We start from the raw sequence: 19,402 nt of genomic DNA on the forward strand, positions 1-19,402 counted from the left end.
CAAATACTAGCAACCAATGACACATAAAAAATTTTTTTAGGAACAGAAGGCAGATTGGATGATCATCACAATTATTACAAACACTTCTGTCTTATCATCTACGATGTTCAAGATGATTGCACGGTTAAACTGGTAGCATCTTTCAATAAGGATCTGGCTAGGTTCTTGCACAAAATGAATAATGATTTAAAACAAATGGTGTACAAAAATCTCCATAATCACTTTTTCATGGAAGATATTAACTTCGATGAAGACATGTAAACAATTTGGCTGGAAGGTTTTCTTCGGTTGATGGGCCAGATAGGCAAGGAGCGTTGCGCGCGCGTAAAGGCCTTAACTTGCCATTAATTCTTCGCAAGGGAATTTATCTGGTGATGTTTCCGGGCAGTTCGTCGGGCTACTGTTGTGCATGTCGGGATGTGATGATACATGAGGTTTGGTAATGATTATAATTTTACGTTTGATTGACCAAATTAACCAAACTGCTTTTGTACAGTTGGACACCACAGATTGTGTTTGCATTTGATGTGGAGTATTTGAATGGCACTTTTCTGCGTGCCAGTTCATTCATTTCATTAATACAACTTGATGTTGCATGACTCATGGATACAGTGGTGAAGAGCATATGCTTTATGTGCCAAGCCAACCAATACATATACATACAACGCGCATAAAGGACAATGTAAATTTTGTAGGTTTCAAGAGATACAGGCATTTTTTTTTTCAAAAACATTTGAAATAACTTATAACAGATATATTATTTTTGTGCAGTTGTTTTTCACATACTTTCAACACAACTTTCATTTAACAACAGACTGTTTGTCTGATTATTTAAAGATAATGGAATCTGAAAACATCTGATTTGACGCACAGGGCTTACCAATATTCTAAATCAAACTTGAAATTACATATTAATTCGTCAAAACATTAATATATATCTTTTCCAAATATCCGATATTTTGAAATAGTGACCTTTGCCTGAAAAATATAAAACTAAAAGAAAGTAAAATCCTTGTGCATGTATAAAATATAAAAAAGTTCAATTTCCAGGAAAAAACAGCAGTAGATTTCTTAGTTTTTTTTTCAATATTTTTAATTTTTCAATGCCCGCGCATTCAGTTGTAAATATCTTCAGGCAGTTACATTTTGAAATAATGCAATGACGTAACGTCATAACAAAAATACGAGAAACGTTGTAAAAAAGTTAAGGCAAACTTGACGAAAGTAATATTAAATCAAATATAAAAATCTCATCAAAAGTTCAAGGGAGATAATAAAATTTAGAGATACAAAAAATGAACTAAAAATAAACATTGTTTTAATGATGACTTAAGAAATGAAGAAGAAATGTAATTCCGATCACAGTCAAACGCTACGGTTTTAAGACTTTTATGAAATGCAGTTCTTTCTCTTCTCTGAAACTGTCACTGTTTGTCAGGTTTTTATATAATTGGAATATATAAAACTTTCTTCCAGAGCATTGATTGATGTGTTTATTCACTTTCAGCATACGTAGTTCTTCGGTGTTAGTTTTTGTCTCTTTAGTGTCATTCGCCTGCACAGTTCATTCTTTGTTAGTCCGATGTAAAATCGTTGGCAATTCGCGCAGATAATAGAGTAAATAGCATTTAAAAAAGGTTTGAAGGGCATCAACTACAGCAAGAGCAATAATGTACACAGTATTTACATGACCAGCAATGCAAGAAATAGCCATACTCGCCATATTTGCTCTACTAAATCCCTGTGATTTGTTCTATAACCTTTGGTGAAAAATAATTTGCGTCGCTCAAATCCCAGAAGTCTTGTTAGCACTGTGTTTCAATGTCTGCAAAATATACCAAGGGCAGAAACTGTGGCTCTCAGATCATTGATAGCCCGGGTGAAAAATTGCGTTGCTGTTCAAATTGAATATTATTAGGGACTGGTGTAAGCAGTATGCTTAAAAATAGGGTTTTCTATATTTTATATGGACAGTCTCTAAATTTTCTGAATTACCTTTGTATATATCTTAGTTTTATAAGTCATTACTAGTATCCTAGATTATTACTGATATAAGTGTAAATTATGAAGGTCAGTATGTGATACATTTGAAGTTTTTGCGTCATAATTGACACATGTATTGTTTAACAAAGTAAATACGAACCAAACAGTATATCCGATTCTTTAAACTTAATTCTAACACGATCCGCAGCAGTTGCTATATAAACATATAGCGAATTCGCCTATACATGAATCTACGATAAAATATAGCTCTTCCATTCCACCCTACGATTGTAACACAACTGTGAGATTCTACTCTGCTTCTGTTATATACCGACTAGATACTCGACTTTTTCAGTGCTATGTAGTAGTAATAAAAAGTACATCAAATTTTCTGAAACAAACAATTTCTAACTGATGAATTTATTTTTTTATATTTTTACCGTAAGAAAATGTTTCAGCCCGGTAAGTTTCAACTTCAACACCAGTGCATCTATGTCTGGCCGTGTGTATAGTTTACAATTTCTGCGTTCTAGGCACCACAAATGTCAACTAGATTCTACTTTGACAGTAAATAAATTATAATTCATCTTCCAATCTTCCAGTCCCCAGTTTATATGTCGCCGCAGTGTTCTGGCGTGTATGTTTCAGTGACATCATGTTGGTGACGTGCACTATTTTTAGAAACTGCATATATAAACTTTGAATGAAGTACTTCTGATCTCTATATCCGACCTTAGATGTTATTAAAAATAACATTTTTACAACAGTAACTACTTAATACTTTAATTAAAATTTGCTGAATATCGGAAAATTTCGTTTTATGCAACGCTTTCCATTCGTGGGGAGTTTTTTTATAATAACATATGGCCAGCCGAATGACATATCAAGCTAAAATGTAGTGCTGTTAATTAAATGCGAAGAATTTGCGTGGTTAGAATCGAAATAATAAATATGTTCCAATAATTTTATCAGTTAATAAAGTATGGGCAGTCGTTCGCATGAGGAAGAATTGACCTCATGACCGATATTGCAGAAAATCGATATCAGGGGAGACAACAGCTATTTGGTATTGGTAACATATATTGGTAACACAGGTGACCGATGTCGATATCTACTGCCTCCGGGTATTGTCACCTGGATGTTTATTTCAATATCAAGTGTAATAAAAGAGAAGGTTTTTCATAAGCTTGAATTATCACCGGAGTTACAAATTATGGAAAAGGGATTTTTCATTAGAAATAAAAGAAGTCATTTTTATCAAAAGAATGTTTAATACGTAATTTTCTGAACCATAGCATTTTTAACATGTTATTTTATAATAATTAAATTAATTTTTAAATCAATAGACCATATCTATCAGCAATAAAAACCATATTTTCATATAAAATTATTTTCATACACATTCTTATATAAGAAGAATGTATATTTTAACATGTTTTCGAAAAACAATGTAACAAATCGGCTGAACATTGCTATCTGTAAACCATTTAGATTCAAGTTAAAGGCAAATATCGATGAAGTCTTTTATTTATTTTTTTTTTTTTCATTTTCAACCAAATCTGAAATGTAAACGACCCTTAATCTCTAGAAAAAAAGGAGGTTCGTACCCATAGACACATCCTTTTATATTTATATAGCACTAGCATTGATATTTTGACGGCGTCTCCCATCTATAAAATACGCTGTCGTTGAAAAATAAAATCTGACATATATATTTAAGAAATATGATCTGATTTTACATTGTTTTAAATAACGCTGTCTTTAAGTATAATATGTGTCTTTTACACATTAGGTACCACCCCCCCCCACCCAACAAAAAAAAAAAAAAAAAAAGAAACAAGATCGAACCATGTTTTATCCGATTTTATAATTTTTACGGCCATAACACATTCTTGTCCAAAAAAATGAAAACAAAACAAAGACAAATATCAAACAGGGAAGTCACAAAATACTAATAAACTCGACGAATATATTTTAAAATTGTCTGATTGATATGTATTATACCTGCTGCCACTACCACGTCCATTCTTATGTCACAAAAATACATACGTAAGTTATTTTGTTGTTGTTTTTTTTAAACAGCTGTTTACAATTTATAATTACATAGGTGTAGGTTTTGAATTATTTTATTCTGAAATGGTTGAACATCACACGTATATCAATTCAGTAATTCTTAACATATAGACAAAATAGGAAGTTTAATGAATCGAAAATTATGGATTGTTTGTAAAATTAAAAAAAAAAAAGAAAGATAGTGGCAATCGCGTGGTACAGGTATTTTGCCGTATTCAAGCAGACATTATTCATTTTAATATAACTACACATATTCCACCAATATATGAAAACTGTTTGCAAAATAAAAAATATGCAAAAGATTAAAATCGCATGATAATTTTACCTTGTAATTACAAAAAAAAATACCCGTATTAAATTCAAAACGCAATTATAGCCTTATCAGTGTTATAAACGTCTGTGTTGTTTTAACGTTCCTTATTTAGAGGTAATTGGCAAGTTTTATTACAGGTCCAATAAAAAGGATTTATGCGTGATGCAGACAACATTTTATTACTTCTATAAATTATCATTCAATAGGATTACAGTATAGAAATTTGTTTCATGTAAAATTATCTTGAATTGAACATGTACAATAAATTATGAAAGTAAGTTAATCACGACGACATTTATGATAACTGAAAAGATCATGAAACCAGGTAAAATTTTCACGAAAACAAAAATATATCATTAAGTTACTGAAGTAAAATTCAATTCTGTTTTAAATGCAGATATTATTTACATTGCAAAAACATTCTTGTACACAAAAAATGCTCCGGACATATTTTCCAGCTTTAATTTGATCAAGGCGGACCTTGAATTTATTTACTAAAACTTATTAAGTAAAAAATATACAAAAAATTCTGTATTTTACCTTTTTACGACAGTTTGCATTTGTGATTCAAGGGTCGATAGCCGATAGGAAAGCTATCTCTTTTAACGTTTAATTGGCATAATTGACACTTGATATTTAAATGTACATGAAATAAGGTGAGAACAACAACATAAGAAGAAATGCGCATCTCTTTCTTTTTAGAACCGAAATATTAAAATGCAATATTTATCTTATATTGTTAATTTGTGATATTAACACAAAATGAATTACTCGCGAAGTAAAATTACATTAAATGATTAAATCATTACTTTAACCTTTTGATCACAATACCGCATGTTCACGCGGCATACTATAATATCGTCTGCTTATGACGCTACAACAACAACTTCGCGCTGAAGTTAATTTTTCTTCGAAATTAGTGGAAATAAACCGCCTGAGAACGAATCAAATTTTTATTTCACAAAAATGAAATAAATATCATTCAAAAGATAAATTCAATGAGAGTAGGAATGTTCTTGCACCTAAGCTTTCATATCAATGGTTTTATACAAAAAATGCTTTGAAGAAACGCATGTATGAGATTTTTGCACATTTTATATGGAAACAAAGAAGGGAAAAAATGACGAAATGATGGCATCAAACTTCATGCGAAGAACGAATCAAAAATTAAGATAAAATTTAATTAAAAAAAACCTTGTGATGAATCAAATGTTGAATTTTGGTAATATGTTTGCACCTAAGGTTTCTTATTTTTAGTAATTTTGTTATTAAGTAAAATGTGTACATGCCCTTCTTATTTCTATATAGAAAATCTGACCGCTATCGATTATTGGCCGGAGGAATATTCTTCGGTATGGATGCGGATATTTAAGCACTCGTGCTACTCACTCGCAATTTAATCAATATGCATCCGAACTCCTGCCCATATTTTATTAACTGATAAAATATAGGCACATATTTATTATTTCTTAATTAACCTGGAGGGGTGGGAGGAGCCCGGGAGGGGTGGAAGGAGCTGGTTGGACGATTTTGACGTCAGACAGATAAGAGTTATAATACATTGTTGACATTGCCCCAGTCCTTCATCGGTATTTGAACGAATATTTTTTCTAAATCAGTCTTTTATTTGCAGTCAAACTTCGCCACTTAAGGGACAGATGGCTTGCGATTTTTGCAATGATTAATATACTTTGGCTGATCCTTATTTTGTCTTTGGCTGATAAAGGGAAACTACTCGGTGTGTTCGGAAGTAACCCAGTCGGTATGATGGTTTTATTTATATTTTTTTGGTTGGAATTAACGTCGCACCGACACATGATAGGTCATATGGCGACTTTCCAGCTTTTTAATGGTGGAGGAAGACCCCAGGTGCCAGTCCGTGCATTATTTCATCACGAGCGGGCATCTGGGTAGAACCATCGACCTTCCGTAAGCCAGCTGGACGGCTTCCTCACATAAAGAATCAAACGCCCCGAGTGAGACTCGAACCCACATCGACGAGGGGCAAGTGATTTGAAGTCAGTGACCTTAACCACTCGACCAGGGAGGCCCATTAAATAAAAAATGCTCATTCAGATTTAACAAATATTTTTGGTTATTAAGTTTATTTAACTCAAATTTAGACTGGTTGTAAAAGATTACAGTTATCAGACAGGTGATATTCTGTACATGTTTACATTTTACTGTGTGGACATTCTGTAAACATTCACAATTAGTTTTGGTTTTTTATATTCTGTACAGATTCGTACTATTCTGTGTGGATATTATGGTCGGTGCGCAGAATCACACTCTACCACATGTATTTTATTTGATATTCTTTACAGATTCACGCTATACCACTTTGAAATTCTTTACAGATTAACACTATATTATGTAAATCCACACTATTCTATGATGATATTTTTTGCAGATTCATATTATACTATCAGGTAATTCTGTGCATTCCAAATAAATCAGTTTCAGTTTCAGTTTACATATTCACGCTGTACTGTATGTTGTGTACTGACCTTTTGTTGCTGTTGGATTCAACGTCGCACCGACACATGATAGGTCATATGCTGATATTCCAGCTTTAAATGGTTGACGACCCCAGGTGCCTCTCCGTGCATCATTTCATCACGAGCGGGCACCTGGGTACAACCACCGATCTTTCGTAAGCCAGCTGGATGGCTTCCTCACATGAAGAATTCAACGCCCCGAGTGAGGCTCGAACCCACATCGATGAGGAGCAAGTGATTTGATGTCAGCGACCTTAACCACTCGACCATGGAGGCCCTATGTGTACAGATCTACAATAGTATTAATCTGACATGTTTGAACGAACATTTTATTTACGTTACCCTCGGGATCAATATATCTACGTTACCCTCGGGATCAATACACTCCTAGCTATAACATATCTTTCGAATGCACCACCTTGAAAAACTTCTAAAATATTTTCGTCTCACCTGTAACGGGAATACGAATGTACCACCTTGAAAAACTTCTAAAACATTTTCGTCTCACTCGTAACGGAAATACATGGGAATTGAATTATTTCAGTTTCTTAAATCATGTACATTAGACTTAGGTTAAAGGAATTTAAACAGTCTATGCTAATTACAAAGGTTCCCGTGAATTTATCAAGTTATTTGGATTGCAACATAAAAGAATACAGCAATATCCGTTAGGAGGTCGTAGATTATAAAACTTGCGTAAACTTGTCTCTTGCTCCTTTTTCAAATAGAATTAAAGGTCCATTTACAACATTTACAATCAATGTTACCACCGCATATTTTCACTTATAAGACGCATTCGCTTATAATACGTCGGACATACATTCTGGGGTTTCTTGTCCTTTTTAATTTTCTTGTAGTTAACGCTTATATGATGCTCCCTACTCTCCGAACTGGAAATATGACTCATAATAATACGTCTTATAAGCGAAAATGTACGATATAAAGTCGCCAAAAACGAAAGAAACACATATTTCTTATTTCAGGTTTTGTTGTGATAGTACTATTCAGCTTCATCCTTCTGCTCCAGTTCTTGGCAATGATAGTACATCGTATTTCAACATTGATGCACTTCTTGGGGAGGACGCCGTACAAATGTAACAGCGCATATAACAGCAGTTGGATGTTCGATTTCAGGTTTACATATATGTTGTCATACACGTTTTTCAGATATTTTTGCAACGCCAGTAGTTAAACTTAATGAAAGTACTTACCACATGTTACAGAAGGAACGTACACAACACTTCTTAAATACTTAATATGTCCCATACAAAATTGATTTCATTTCAGTAAGAAATAAATTTCTTCTTCATTTATACCTTATTTAAAAATGTTAAATACTGGAAAACGTTTTAGCATAACACTTTTCGGTCGAGAATACGATACTGTTTTAAAATGTTTCATTAATTAAATTATCACCCTGTCAAAACAAATTAGGTAAACTAATTCGCAAAATATTTAAAATAGAGTTATCATAGTTATGATATCAAGATAGAGTTATGATTTATATGCTGTACTCTAGGAAACTTTCTTCTAAAACTGTTTCATTTTAGAAGGGAGGGCGGTAGATGATATAAGCTGTTAGCCACCAATACTAACAGTCCGCGGCTTTGGCGTTGATGTACCAGGCAACATTCATAGAAATGAAAACTCTTACATCGACACGCAATACCGGTGACGATCTGTTTGTTAGTTTTGGGTTTAATGAGGTTTTTTCCCTCAGTATTGCAATTATATAACGGCGGAAGTTAACCTTGCCAGTTTCCTGTATTCTGTACCTGCAAAAACCTGGTCTCTGCAAGAAATTGTCAACTTCCCCAAATGAATCAGAGGTGGAGGACGAATGATTCAAATCCTCGCGGAAAACATACGCTTCGTTCGAGGATCGAACTCGTGACCCGCGATCCGTATATCAGCGATCTCCCTATTGAGCTAAGCGGGCGTGCTGAAACCGGCATTGAGTATAATAACTAAATGTATTATCTATTACCACATTTTATTAATTTCCTGTTACAGTGACCTGTACACATTAGAGGAGACCGAACGTAAGCAATTCCATGAAGATAGTGGGAAGGCAGAGGATAGGATTTTCAGAAAGCGGCGTACCAAAGATAAAGCAGATTCAAGTGATGACGAAACTACACCATTGGTTTCAAATGAGCATAGATGAAGAAAAATGTCGGCATGCAACATTAAAGGCAATGATAATGTGAAAGCAAATGTAGTCATGTTACATTTAAGACAATGATTATGTGAAAGCAAATGTAGTCATGTAACGTTCAAGACATGATAATCTGAGCTCAATTACGAATGCGTCTAAATTCACTTATTTTCTATGTTTTCCGAAAATATTTTGACGAGAGGGACATACAGGTGCCGCCTTGTCTTTCCATCCGACAGTCCTAAAATCTTTATCGAGATTACACCACCTATAGTTTTCAAGGCATTTGGCCCAAAATACGAAAATGTATTGCTAGCAAGTGAACTTTGGCATATCATTAGGACATAACCCTGCTAAACTGCTATTACTTGTGCTGTATTTTGCCATGCAGATTATTCCTGTAACATGGTACAGATAAAAGAAATTGCTATTACATACAGTTATTTTATTATCTCCTTAACATTTTACCAATTGTATAGAATCTTACATAACTCAGACTTTTAAAAGTTCATTATTATATTTCTCTACCTTTTAGCATATTATTTTTGTTCATGTAATGATAAATTATATATACTGTAACTAACAAGATGATAACTAGTTAAATACACTACATCAAAATCCTTCAACATTAGTTGCAAAATAACAAACCGTTACACTGCCCATTCCTGTAACACCTTTAGTGTCCTAGATATATTCAGGGGAGCATACAGGAGTTTACAAAGTCTGAATCAGTAACTTATCCTAGACAGTGATAGAGTCGTTAAGAAAGTCAAATGTAAAACAACAACAACAACAGAATACTTACTTTATCGCCATGTCAAGTTCGCAACTGGAAACTGGAAGTTGTAGGGTAAGAGGGAACAATATTCATCTTTCATGTACGTTTTGTTCACAGCGAAACTAATAGTTTTTAACTAAAGGAATGCTTCCGTCACTGATATACCGGGCAAATATTGTATGACCAATTTTATCTAATTAGATATGTCTATACTTGTCAAACAGAAACAGTACACACCTATCCGTTCGAAAAATATTATATTATACACCTAAAACTTTGCAAACTAAATTGTTACACACCTTTACTTATTACAAAGTACTGCTTATAAATGTTGCTTATATACATGTATTACCTGCCTGTGTAATTTTTTCCATTCATATGTGCATTAGTTATCACGTTATCTGTAAAATAATCACACCTCAAACAGACATGTCTGTTTTACTAGATCAAATGAGGATGTTTTCAAAAACCAACTTAAACTAAAACATAACTAGCTTATAATTCTGATTGCAGTCTAGCCAGAATTCAAAAGTTGATAATATCATCTTTAATCAATTGATTTCACATTGGCCTAGTTATTTGTCCTCGGGCAATCGTATTTGCCTACCGCCTTCTGCCTTGGGCCAATGCGAGAACACTTGGATTAATAACAAGGCAAATACGAAAACACTTGATTAATAGCATTACTTATTGGACACAGAATTAGATAATTATGAATAGCGTATGAAATAAATTGAACCATTGATTACAACATTATCCTAGCCGGTATCACAGTAACCAGGTTCAGTATGAACTCAAGCAGTTTCATGGTAAAATACGGAGACGGTGGAGGGTGGAGGCAATATGAAGTTTAAATATAAAGTTATCCTTGACCTTCAGCTTGCTCGTAGCAAGTGATACTACCTTTGCGACCAGTGCAGACCAAGATCATGGTCTGCACCATTCGCTATTCATTAAGTAATTTTTTAGTGAACACCCCTTCTAATAATAAATGGTATTGCCCAAAATTGAATGATGGACCAGTCCATTATAGAAATTTAGCAGGGTAAGAATTAATTACAAGATTTATATTGGATTTATATTGGACGTATTATATGATCTCCGACAGTCGTATGGGTTTTGGGCCAAAACGAGTGACCGACTAGCCTCAGACAAAATTACAAAATCAGTTGATATGGAATCATTTGATTAATAACATTACAAAATAAAAATAGTCATTTTAAACATTTATAAAATACATGTATTTTTCTGATTTCTTTGTTTTTCTTGGATGCATACTGTTTATAAATGTGAATTTCATCAGTGTCTACAATTATTATATTTAGTTTACCTGCATCCCTTAATCACCATCCCCTCGGAGCAAGGGTGATGCAACTGCTCCCTACATATAGTCAAACGTCGAACTTAGGATAAACCGAACACAGCAACTTGTTTGAACTAATCTTCATGTCGTGGCAAAATCCCACTACAATGTATATTGTTCAGTGGTTCAAACTATTGATATCTGGAAAAAAGATTCCCGGTCCCGTCGAGTTGAAACAAATAGAGTTTGACTGTCACACCATAACTACAGAATTCTATCCCTTAATATTAAAAAGAAAAACATACCGACATATGTAAAGTGGTATTGTACTTGTATAACAGCCCCAGCCTCTATACTGGGTGTTCTGAATTTAAGTATCTGCAGTGGAGGACAGCCGCCCAGTACCATTGTTAATCCTGTCAAAATGCATTGTATGATAAATCAATTCTATGATAATCAATTAAGGTAGAATGTATAAAAAAATCGTGTTTTAACGTTATTAATACACAGAAAGAGGCTGTACATCCGCAGAAAATTTCACGCCCGAGTGAATTATTCTGGCGACGTATAACAGATTTTGAGTGTATTAATCTAGGTAAAACACGATTGTGCTATACATTATTTTATTCTAATATGCCCTTAATCTAAAACACCAGATACAGTATAGTGGAGCTCTTTTATGGCCGCAACAAAAGCATTGACGTCATTGCACGCTAACGTGACGTCATTTTAACGTAAGCGTGTTTTAACAGAAACAAGCATATCAAAATTGAAAATAATGGAACGATTTGAGTATCCATTCTACTACATATTTAAACTTCAATGATCTTTTTCTTTGGCCGTCGTTTTTAATTTATTTATTTATTTACTAAGAGTAAGATAAGATAGTGGAACTAACAACCAACACAGATTAAAACTTACAGATTTATTAAAATGACCGACGTTTCGACTCTTCACAAGTCTTCATCAGGGTGATATTTATTTATTTGTTTATTGTTTGTTTAAGTTATTTTAAACAGTAGTTTGACATGTTTTCGATACGTACATGTTTTCGATACTGTAACCTTTATGCGCATGTTTTTTAACCGGAAGTTAAATGACGTCATTGTTTGTTTACACTACGCAACTTGTGTGAGTTATACATGTTATTTTCTCATTTCTCACAAATGGTTTGCCCAACTAAAGCTACTAAAACCAGTAAAAAGGCGGACACTCTACCATTCTGTTCTTTCTTGTGACGTGAAACATTTAAACATGTCGACTACCCGTAAATTTAAGACCATCTTTGCCCCTTTCAAATATTAAGTTTACATTAGAACTTCTACATATCATGTACTTTTTAGGACACTGGAATTATGTACTCTGTCATGTTAAATTAAAGAACTTTATAAAGTCAACACCTGTATTTTTTTCTCAGATATAAAAGTTCGCAAGTTTCAAATCTCTAAAATGTGTTGTCTATTTAATAAATGTAGCTCTATATATTTTTCTAGCATTCCCACATTACCTTGCATATATGTAGATAGGTTTGTTCCCAGCTGCCAACCATGTAACAATATGAGCAAAGTTCAGCAAATAGTTGATTCTGCATGCGTTGTTATTCTGCGTACTTGGCTGTACGTTATTTTACGTAGCAGCATTATGGAACGCCTCCGCGGTCTTCTGTCTCTCTCATGAGTAAGATTCGTCGTTTAATTGCACTTAGTAGTTGTATAGTGCTTCTTTGGAAGATGGGCATTAAATCTCCCGTATTGAGTGTACGCACGCATTGAATGTACACTATAAACCTACGTTAAACCTAACCCTAACAATTAGTCTAACCTTTAGTCAGTACATTGTTTGCTCAGTGCGTACATTCATCCAATTGGGGCGATTAAAGTTGGTGTTCTTTGGAGGTGAAACTGCGTTTCTTGTAGACTGACCGTCACTGATTGGACGTGCCCAGAAGGCGACTAATAAAATGTAATCTGCTATTGACCCAATAACTCTAACAGTCACTATGGCGACATCTGTAGATGCATTCGGTCGTCGTCTATGGTGCAGTACGACCTCCTGGAATCGGAGCACTAATCCCTCATGTGCCTTCTTTCGTCGTCGACAAAAATGGATAAAGAGGGGACATTAGTAATTATTTCAGGGCGATTCTCCAGAGACATTGTTATGGTGTCGTTTCGGGAAGATGTAACAGAGGTAGCAACATCCAAGCTTGCCCTATCCCGTCGGGCATCCATACAGCCTGTCATCCAGAAGTGCTTATCCCTTTTTCTTCTAGTGTCGACGACCAGCGATAAACCGAACATTGTAATGAGAAAACCCTCACAGATAGAAATCAGATGTTTGTTTGTTCGTTTGTTTGTCTTGTGTTTATCGCCTTTTTCCAACAGTATTTAAGTTTTGTAACCGTGGGCAGTTAAACTAACCAGTGTTCCTAAATTCTGTACCAGTACAAACCTGTTCTCCGCAGGAAACTGCCAACTTCCCCACATGAAACAGGTGTGGAGGACAAATTATTTTAGACGCCATGTCTATTATCAAATCGTCACAGAGAAGATGCGACCCGCCCGGGGATCGAATTTACTACTCCGCGATTTGTAGATATGCGCTCTCCCTATTGTGCTAAGCGGGCGGGTTAGAAATCAATGTTGATTTAAAAAGGCTATCATTGGGTTCGGACTCAAGTCTAATCAGCTAAAAAGTACACTCTGTAAAATTACCATCACTTTCAAAAATGCATAACGTCCTGTTATGACCTGAAACTTCATGTTTCCTTGTATATCCCATATTTCTATTTTTATTTAGAAGTCTCTAGTCATGATTGGCAAATAGTCATGGTAAGACAGATAACTTGTAGTGAACAGATAAATAATAAACTAAGAGTTGTTTCCCATTAACGATTACAGCAACATCTCCTATCCTCTTTGACTAGCGTATCAATTTAGTAGCAGGAAATTACGTATCTTTGATTAGTCACTCGGCTATCAAGTAATTGTTTAGGATATATAACACATTCATTCTTAATTAGCTTACCAGGCTGGAAAAGCGCCATATATCTCAATGAGTTTATCATTAAACCTTTTAGAACCCAATTTCCAATACCACACAATATTTAGGTCATATTGCAGCCGGTAAAAAGCATGAACAAACATGCACATATAATTGTATCACAATACAAGTTTCCAATATCAAACTATTTTACAGTCATACGGTTTTAGCTGCTAATAAGCATTTTCCACGCAATATCAAAGAGGAAGAAAAGCCATTACAACTGTTACGATCACAAAAAAATTAAACGGCACAAAGTCTCCCCTAAAGGAACAAGAGCTCGTAGAACACGAAATGCCCCCCAGCCCCCGCCTCCGTGATGCATTCAGTAATTGCACAAGGAACAGAAAATATTTGGTCACTGTGCACTGGATGTTTGATGTACTGACCTCAAATCAATAATTATGGGTTATTTACCAATCATAAGTAAACTCTGTATCAAATGTGATCTAAGACCAAAGTATTCTCCATTTATTTAGCACAAAAACGTTCTGCTATTCTGGGTCAATGTGATCTTGACCTTTGACCTACTGACCTCAAAATCAATAGGGGTCATCTGCTGGTCATGACAATCCTTCCTGTCAACTTTCAGAATCCTAGGTCCTAGTGATCTGGAGTTATCAACCAGAAAGCGTTTAATTTTTCAGGGTTACTTAGACCTTGACCTTTAACCTCAAAATTAATATGGGTCATCTGCTGGTCATGATCAAAATCCCATTAAGTTTCGTGATCCTAGGCACAAGCATTCTCAAATTATAGCCTGGGGCCTGTTTAATTATTCCGCGTCACTGTATCCTTGACCTTTAACCTGCTGGCCTCAAAATCAACAGTGGTCATCTGCTGGTCATGACCATCCTCCTTATCAATTTTCAGGACCCTAGACCCAAGCGTTCTTGAGTTATCATCTGGAAGCTGTTCAACTGTTCCGGGTCACTGTGACCTTGACCTATGACCTACTGACCTCAAAATTAGTCATCTGCTTGTCATGGCCAACTTTCATGATCCTAGGCCTTAGCGTTCTTGAGTTGTCATACAGAAACTGTTTAATTGTTCCGGGTCACTGTTACTTGACCTTTAATCTACTAACATCAAAATCAATAGGGGTCATTTTATGATCATGACCAACAAATTTATCAATTTTCATGACTCTAGGCCTAAGCGTTCTTAAGTTATCATCCGGAAACCGTTTAACTGTTCTGGGTCACTGTTGACTTTTAAGCAACTGACCCAAAATCAACAGGGGTCATCTGCTAGTCATTGCCAATCTTCCTATCAGGTTAACTGATCATAGGCTCAAGCATTCTTCAGTTAGCATCCGGAAACCGTTTAACTGTTCCGGGTCACTATGACCTTGACCTTTCAGCAACTGAACTCGAAATCTACAGGGGTCATCTGCTTGTCATGACCAACCTCCCCATCAACTTTCACGATCCTAGGCCTTAGCGTTCTTGAGTTATCATCTGGAAATCAATTGGTCTACGGACCGACCGACATACTGAGCGACCGACCGACATCTGCAAAACAGTACACTCCACCTTCGAATTTGGCATAAATATTAACAGAGAAATCGATGAACAAATAAGGAGCCTACCTTTCCTCAATATCCACGTCCGCCATCTTTACTTTTTCTTGCCGTACACCAGGTCACGTGACAGCATACAGTGACATATATCGGTCTAAATTAAAGAACTTAGTTCCGAACATTCTACTATACAAAAGAACGGAAGAGACTATAGGAATGCCCTCCGTCTGTCCGTCCGTAAATCTGGATGCTGTGATAAGTCAAAAAAGTATTCAAGCTAGCTTCATAAAACTTGGTATGTAAATAGAGGGCAATACGTAGGTCAAAGGTAAAGGTCACTGTTGAAAGTCAAGTAAATTTTGGTTCTGCTCCATAACTTTTATATGCATTGATGGATTATGTTAGTGCTAAACACAAACATTCCCCATGATGAGACAATGTGTCAACGCATGATCTGTGCTTGTCGGCTAAAGGTCAAGGTCACTGTTTAAGGTGAATCTGCTTCCATACTTTTAATTGTATTGAATGATTTTTTTAGTATTAGACAGAAATATTCCCCGTGATTAGACTATGTGTCGCGCACATGATCATTGGTTGTCGGTCAAAGGTCAAGGTTACTATTGAAGGTCAAGTAAAATTGGTTTTTCACCGGTAGGGTACTTCTGTATAATTTCTATTGCAATACTCGGTCACTTGATTTTTAATTATCTTGCCATCATAGGTAAACAGTCATTTTAAGAAGGATAACTAGTATTTTACAGATAAACTAAGAGTTGTTTCCCTTTAAAAACTGATTGCGTTTTCTTTCTTCTTCTTGTCCTGCAAGGTGTGTTTTACGTTTAGAAAAGGCACCCAGATATTAAGAACTCATATGGGATATATAAAACATTCATTCTAATATTTCTAAATTTCAGTTAGCCAATATCAAATTGTTCAGCGTAATAAGGACAAATATCAAACAGGGAAAGCCATTTTCAAGAACTTAAATCACCTCCCGTCCAAACCGCAACCCAGCACGCAGACGTGCACACGACCAATACAGAAAGTCACACGTAAAGCAAACCTACGAGAATAAAACGAAAAATTAAAGGAAAACAACGGGGCAACACCTTTGAACGGTCAGTGGCAAAAACACCACTGGGGAGCTTTAACCTTTTAATGGTGCATCTAACCTCACTCTTACCCACACCATGTTCCAAAGTCACGGGACATTGTAAAAAATATTATCCCCGCCAGAGTAAAAAAACACGAGACAGGAAAGGAAAATTGCTTTAATACGACATTTTTTACACTAATGCACAGGTTCAATATACAATGTAATTCAACATCAAAAGAGACCAAACAAAATATAGGCCGGTTATAGTGCAACATATGGTCAAACTAAATCCAACATGAGATATTTAGCATGGAATGAGTAGAGATACACAAAATAACACACAGAAAAAAAGTCCTCAAAAATATCACTACAGGATACTGAGATATCACATCATATTTATTGGTGGGAATAAATATTTTCCAATGTCCGTTATCATGCACCGTGTGCCATTTTTTCTCTACTTCCGGTAAGAAGTAAACATCGCAGTTTGCTGTCAAATTTTGTGGAACACCACTCTGTTCAAAGAATTACTGGTTATTGTCGAGTGAATCGTGTATGGTAAGTAAAAATATTTATTGACTGAAGTATGTCAAATGTCCGTTACTAGGTGAATGCAATATTAAATTATATAGTTATCAAGGCTGTTTGATTTTCATGGGTTTCCGCGAAGTTCACAACGACAAAGTGTTTTATTCAAAACATGTACTGATACACAGACCAGTATGACATGTAAGTGTTACTGGTACTCAGTATTAGAATTGTCAACGACAGCTTATTCTGAAAAAGGTCTAGTAAGGTTAAATCGGGCACATGGGTTATGCATGGAAAATAGATATACGGAAGCGTGTTTGTGTCGTAAAAAAGATGTTGAAAAGTAACTTTGTAAAAATGTACTTAAATGCATCCATTTTGTATTTCTAAGTAGTAGAAGTATATTTCTTTCAAAAATACTGACTATTTTAAATGTCATTGTGATAGGATCAATTTTGTTATATTCAGATCAAAATTTATGATTGCGTTATGCTGTCTGTGGCATAAGTGCTACTAGAAGAAACAAGTTTTTTTACTGTTCAAAGTGTTGATATACTATTTATCTGGTGTTTACTGGATTTCATTATGAGGTAAAACCCTTGCTATTTGGATTTGTAACATTTGATTTTTACGAAATTGTTTTAAATACTTTAATAGCAGTGCATATAATTTCCTTATGAAAATTTGTTGATAAACCTTACAGTTCAGCACTAATGTTCTATTTTCAGAGCTGAGGAGAATTTTGCTATTTGCGACGTGAAAGACGAACGTAGAATACCAACATTGTGTGAAAAAAAGTGTAGATAGTTAATTTCTGCAGCCAGAAATAAAGGTACTGTAATATTATATTCATGCATTTCTGTAGTTTGTGCTATTTCCTGGCTTATCTAGCGTTGTATTTTGAGAAGAGTGGAAGCAGAAGGATGCAATCGCGTGTTACTTATTACAAATTTAATTTCAGTATTCAATTGTGTAGTGTATCTGTATTGAAAGAAAGGTATTTTTAAATCGCCATCTGTTTTTTTTCTCAGTATCATTGTATCAAAACATTACACAATACTTGTGTGTCATTGTATCTCCTCCTTTGAAACCTAAACATCTTGATATTGTACATAAAGAATGAATTAATCAAAGGACCATAATGAGTCTATTTGTGTCAACCCTTTTTGAAATAGTTTAATATATTACTCGCCTACTAATTTTAATGTCAGATCAGTTGACCTTTATGTTCATTGTTCTTTTTATATAATTTCAGGAGAACAAATGTATGTTAGACTGAGAACATTGTGTGCTATGAGTGTAGAAAAATTACTTGCAACCAATGCCACCGGAATCTACTGGTGAATGCAAACGGTACCTCTATAAGTAGCTAAAAACGGACAAATTCATCTGACTTATGTTCATTCCAAATGCCTGTTCTGTGGTACAGATGCCAAACAAAATGACAAAAGGCATATGAAGACTTCAAAATTTCAGTCACAATAAGAGAAAGTGGAAGCGAAGTTTTCTGTTCACTCGAGCCGTACATGATCTAACAGCAGTTGTGCAAGATTATCTCTAAAGTGTAGCACACGTTTCAGAACAGGTGTCAGTTCCGACTCAAATCAAACAACTCAAAATACTGTAAAACGAAGTAAAGGTAGACTAACAAAGAATCATCGGGAAGAGGCATTTTTGAAAACCATGCGTTATTTTGAAAACACTGAAAGTGAGCAAATAACTTTATAATTATTAATGATCCCAGGCAAAAGTCTTTGTAAATAAACACTCTTTACATGATGACATTGAACAGCTGTAGTATATATATTCATATGTTTGTACAAAGGTCAAATGAAACATTAAACACATTGAGGTACAGAAAATCATTTCGAAGGCACAAGCCATCGGTAGTAAAGATAACAGACCTAAACTCCTACGAGGCAACTGCAAAGTTTCTAGTTTAGAGTGCACTGCCATCTAAGTAAGACATGGATTGGAAACGAAACGAACCTTTGATGGGGATGGATAAACGTGGTGATAAACTTTTTCCTTGGCACAGGCTGCTCTAATAGGATGGCAGTAGATGTCATGACATTAACACTTAACTGACTTTTATAATCTTGAGA

General features: G+C 34.9%; 1 protein-coding gene and 1 long non-coding RNA gene across 5 annotated transcripts in view; both read left to right on the plus strand.

Annotated features, from left to right (window-relative positions):
* Positions 1 to 9,651, plus strand: part of LOC123541750 (chitin synthase-like) — a 78,120-nt gene extending 68,469 nt beyond the window's left edge. For 3 of the 4 annotated variants that reach the window (XM_045327323.2, XM_045327321.2, XM_053531040.1), the window contains 3 exons: positions 6,003 to 6,131; positions 7,851 to 8,001; positions 8,881 to 9,651. In XM_045327323.2, the coding sequence (XP_045183258.2) occupies positions 6,003 to 6,131; positions 7,851 to 8,001; positions 8,881 to 9,034 (434 nt within the window). In that variant the 3' untranslated portion in view covers positions 9,035 to 9,651. The remainder of the gene's footprint in view (positions 1 to 6,002; positions 6,132 to 7,850; positions 8,002 to 8,880) is intronic. The other variant, XM_053531041.1, reaches the window with a different exon arrangement.
* A 6,388-nt stretch (positions 9,652 to 16,039) lies between these two features.
* Positions 16,040 to 18,609, plus strand: LOC123542396 (uncharacterized). Its single transcript, XR_006684727.2, has 3 exons — positions 16,040 to 17,324; positions 18,026 to 18,129; positions 18,553 to 18,609. It is a non-coding gene; the product is annotated as an uncharacterized LOC123542396 (long non-coding RNA).
* The last annotated feature ends 793 nt before the right edge of the window (positions 18,610 to 19,402 follow it).

This window comes from Mercenaria mercenaria, chromosome 19, assembly GCF_021730395.1.
Source record: "Mercenaria mercenaria strain notata chromosome 19, MADL_Memer_1, whole genome shotgun sequence".
NCBI classification, from domain to species: domain Eukaryota; kingdom Metazoa; phylum Mollusca; class Bivalvia; order Venerida; family Veneridae; genus Mercenaria; species Mercenaria mercenaria.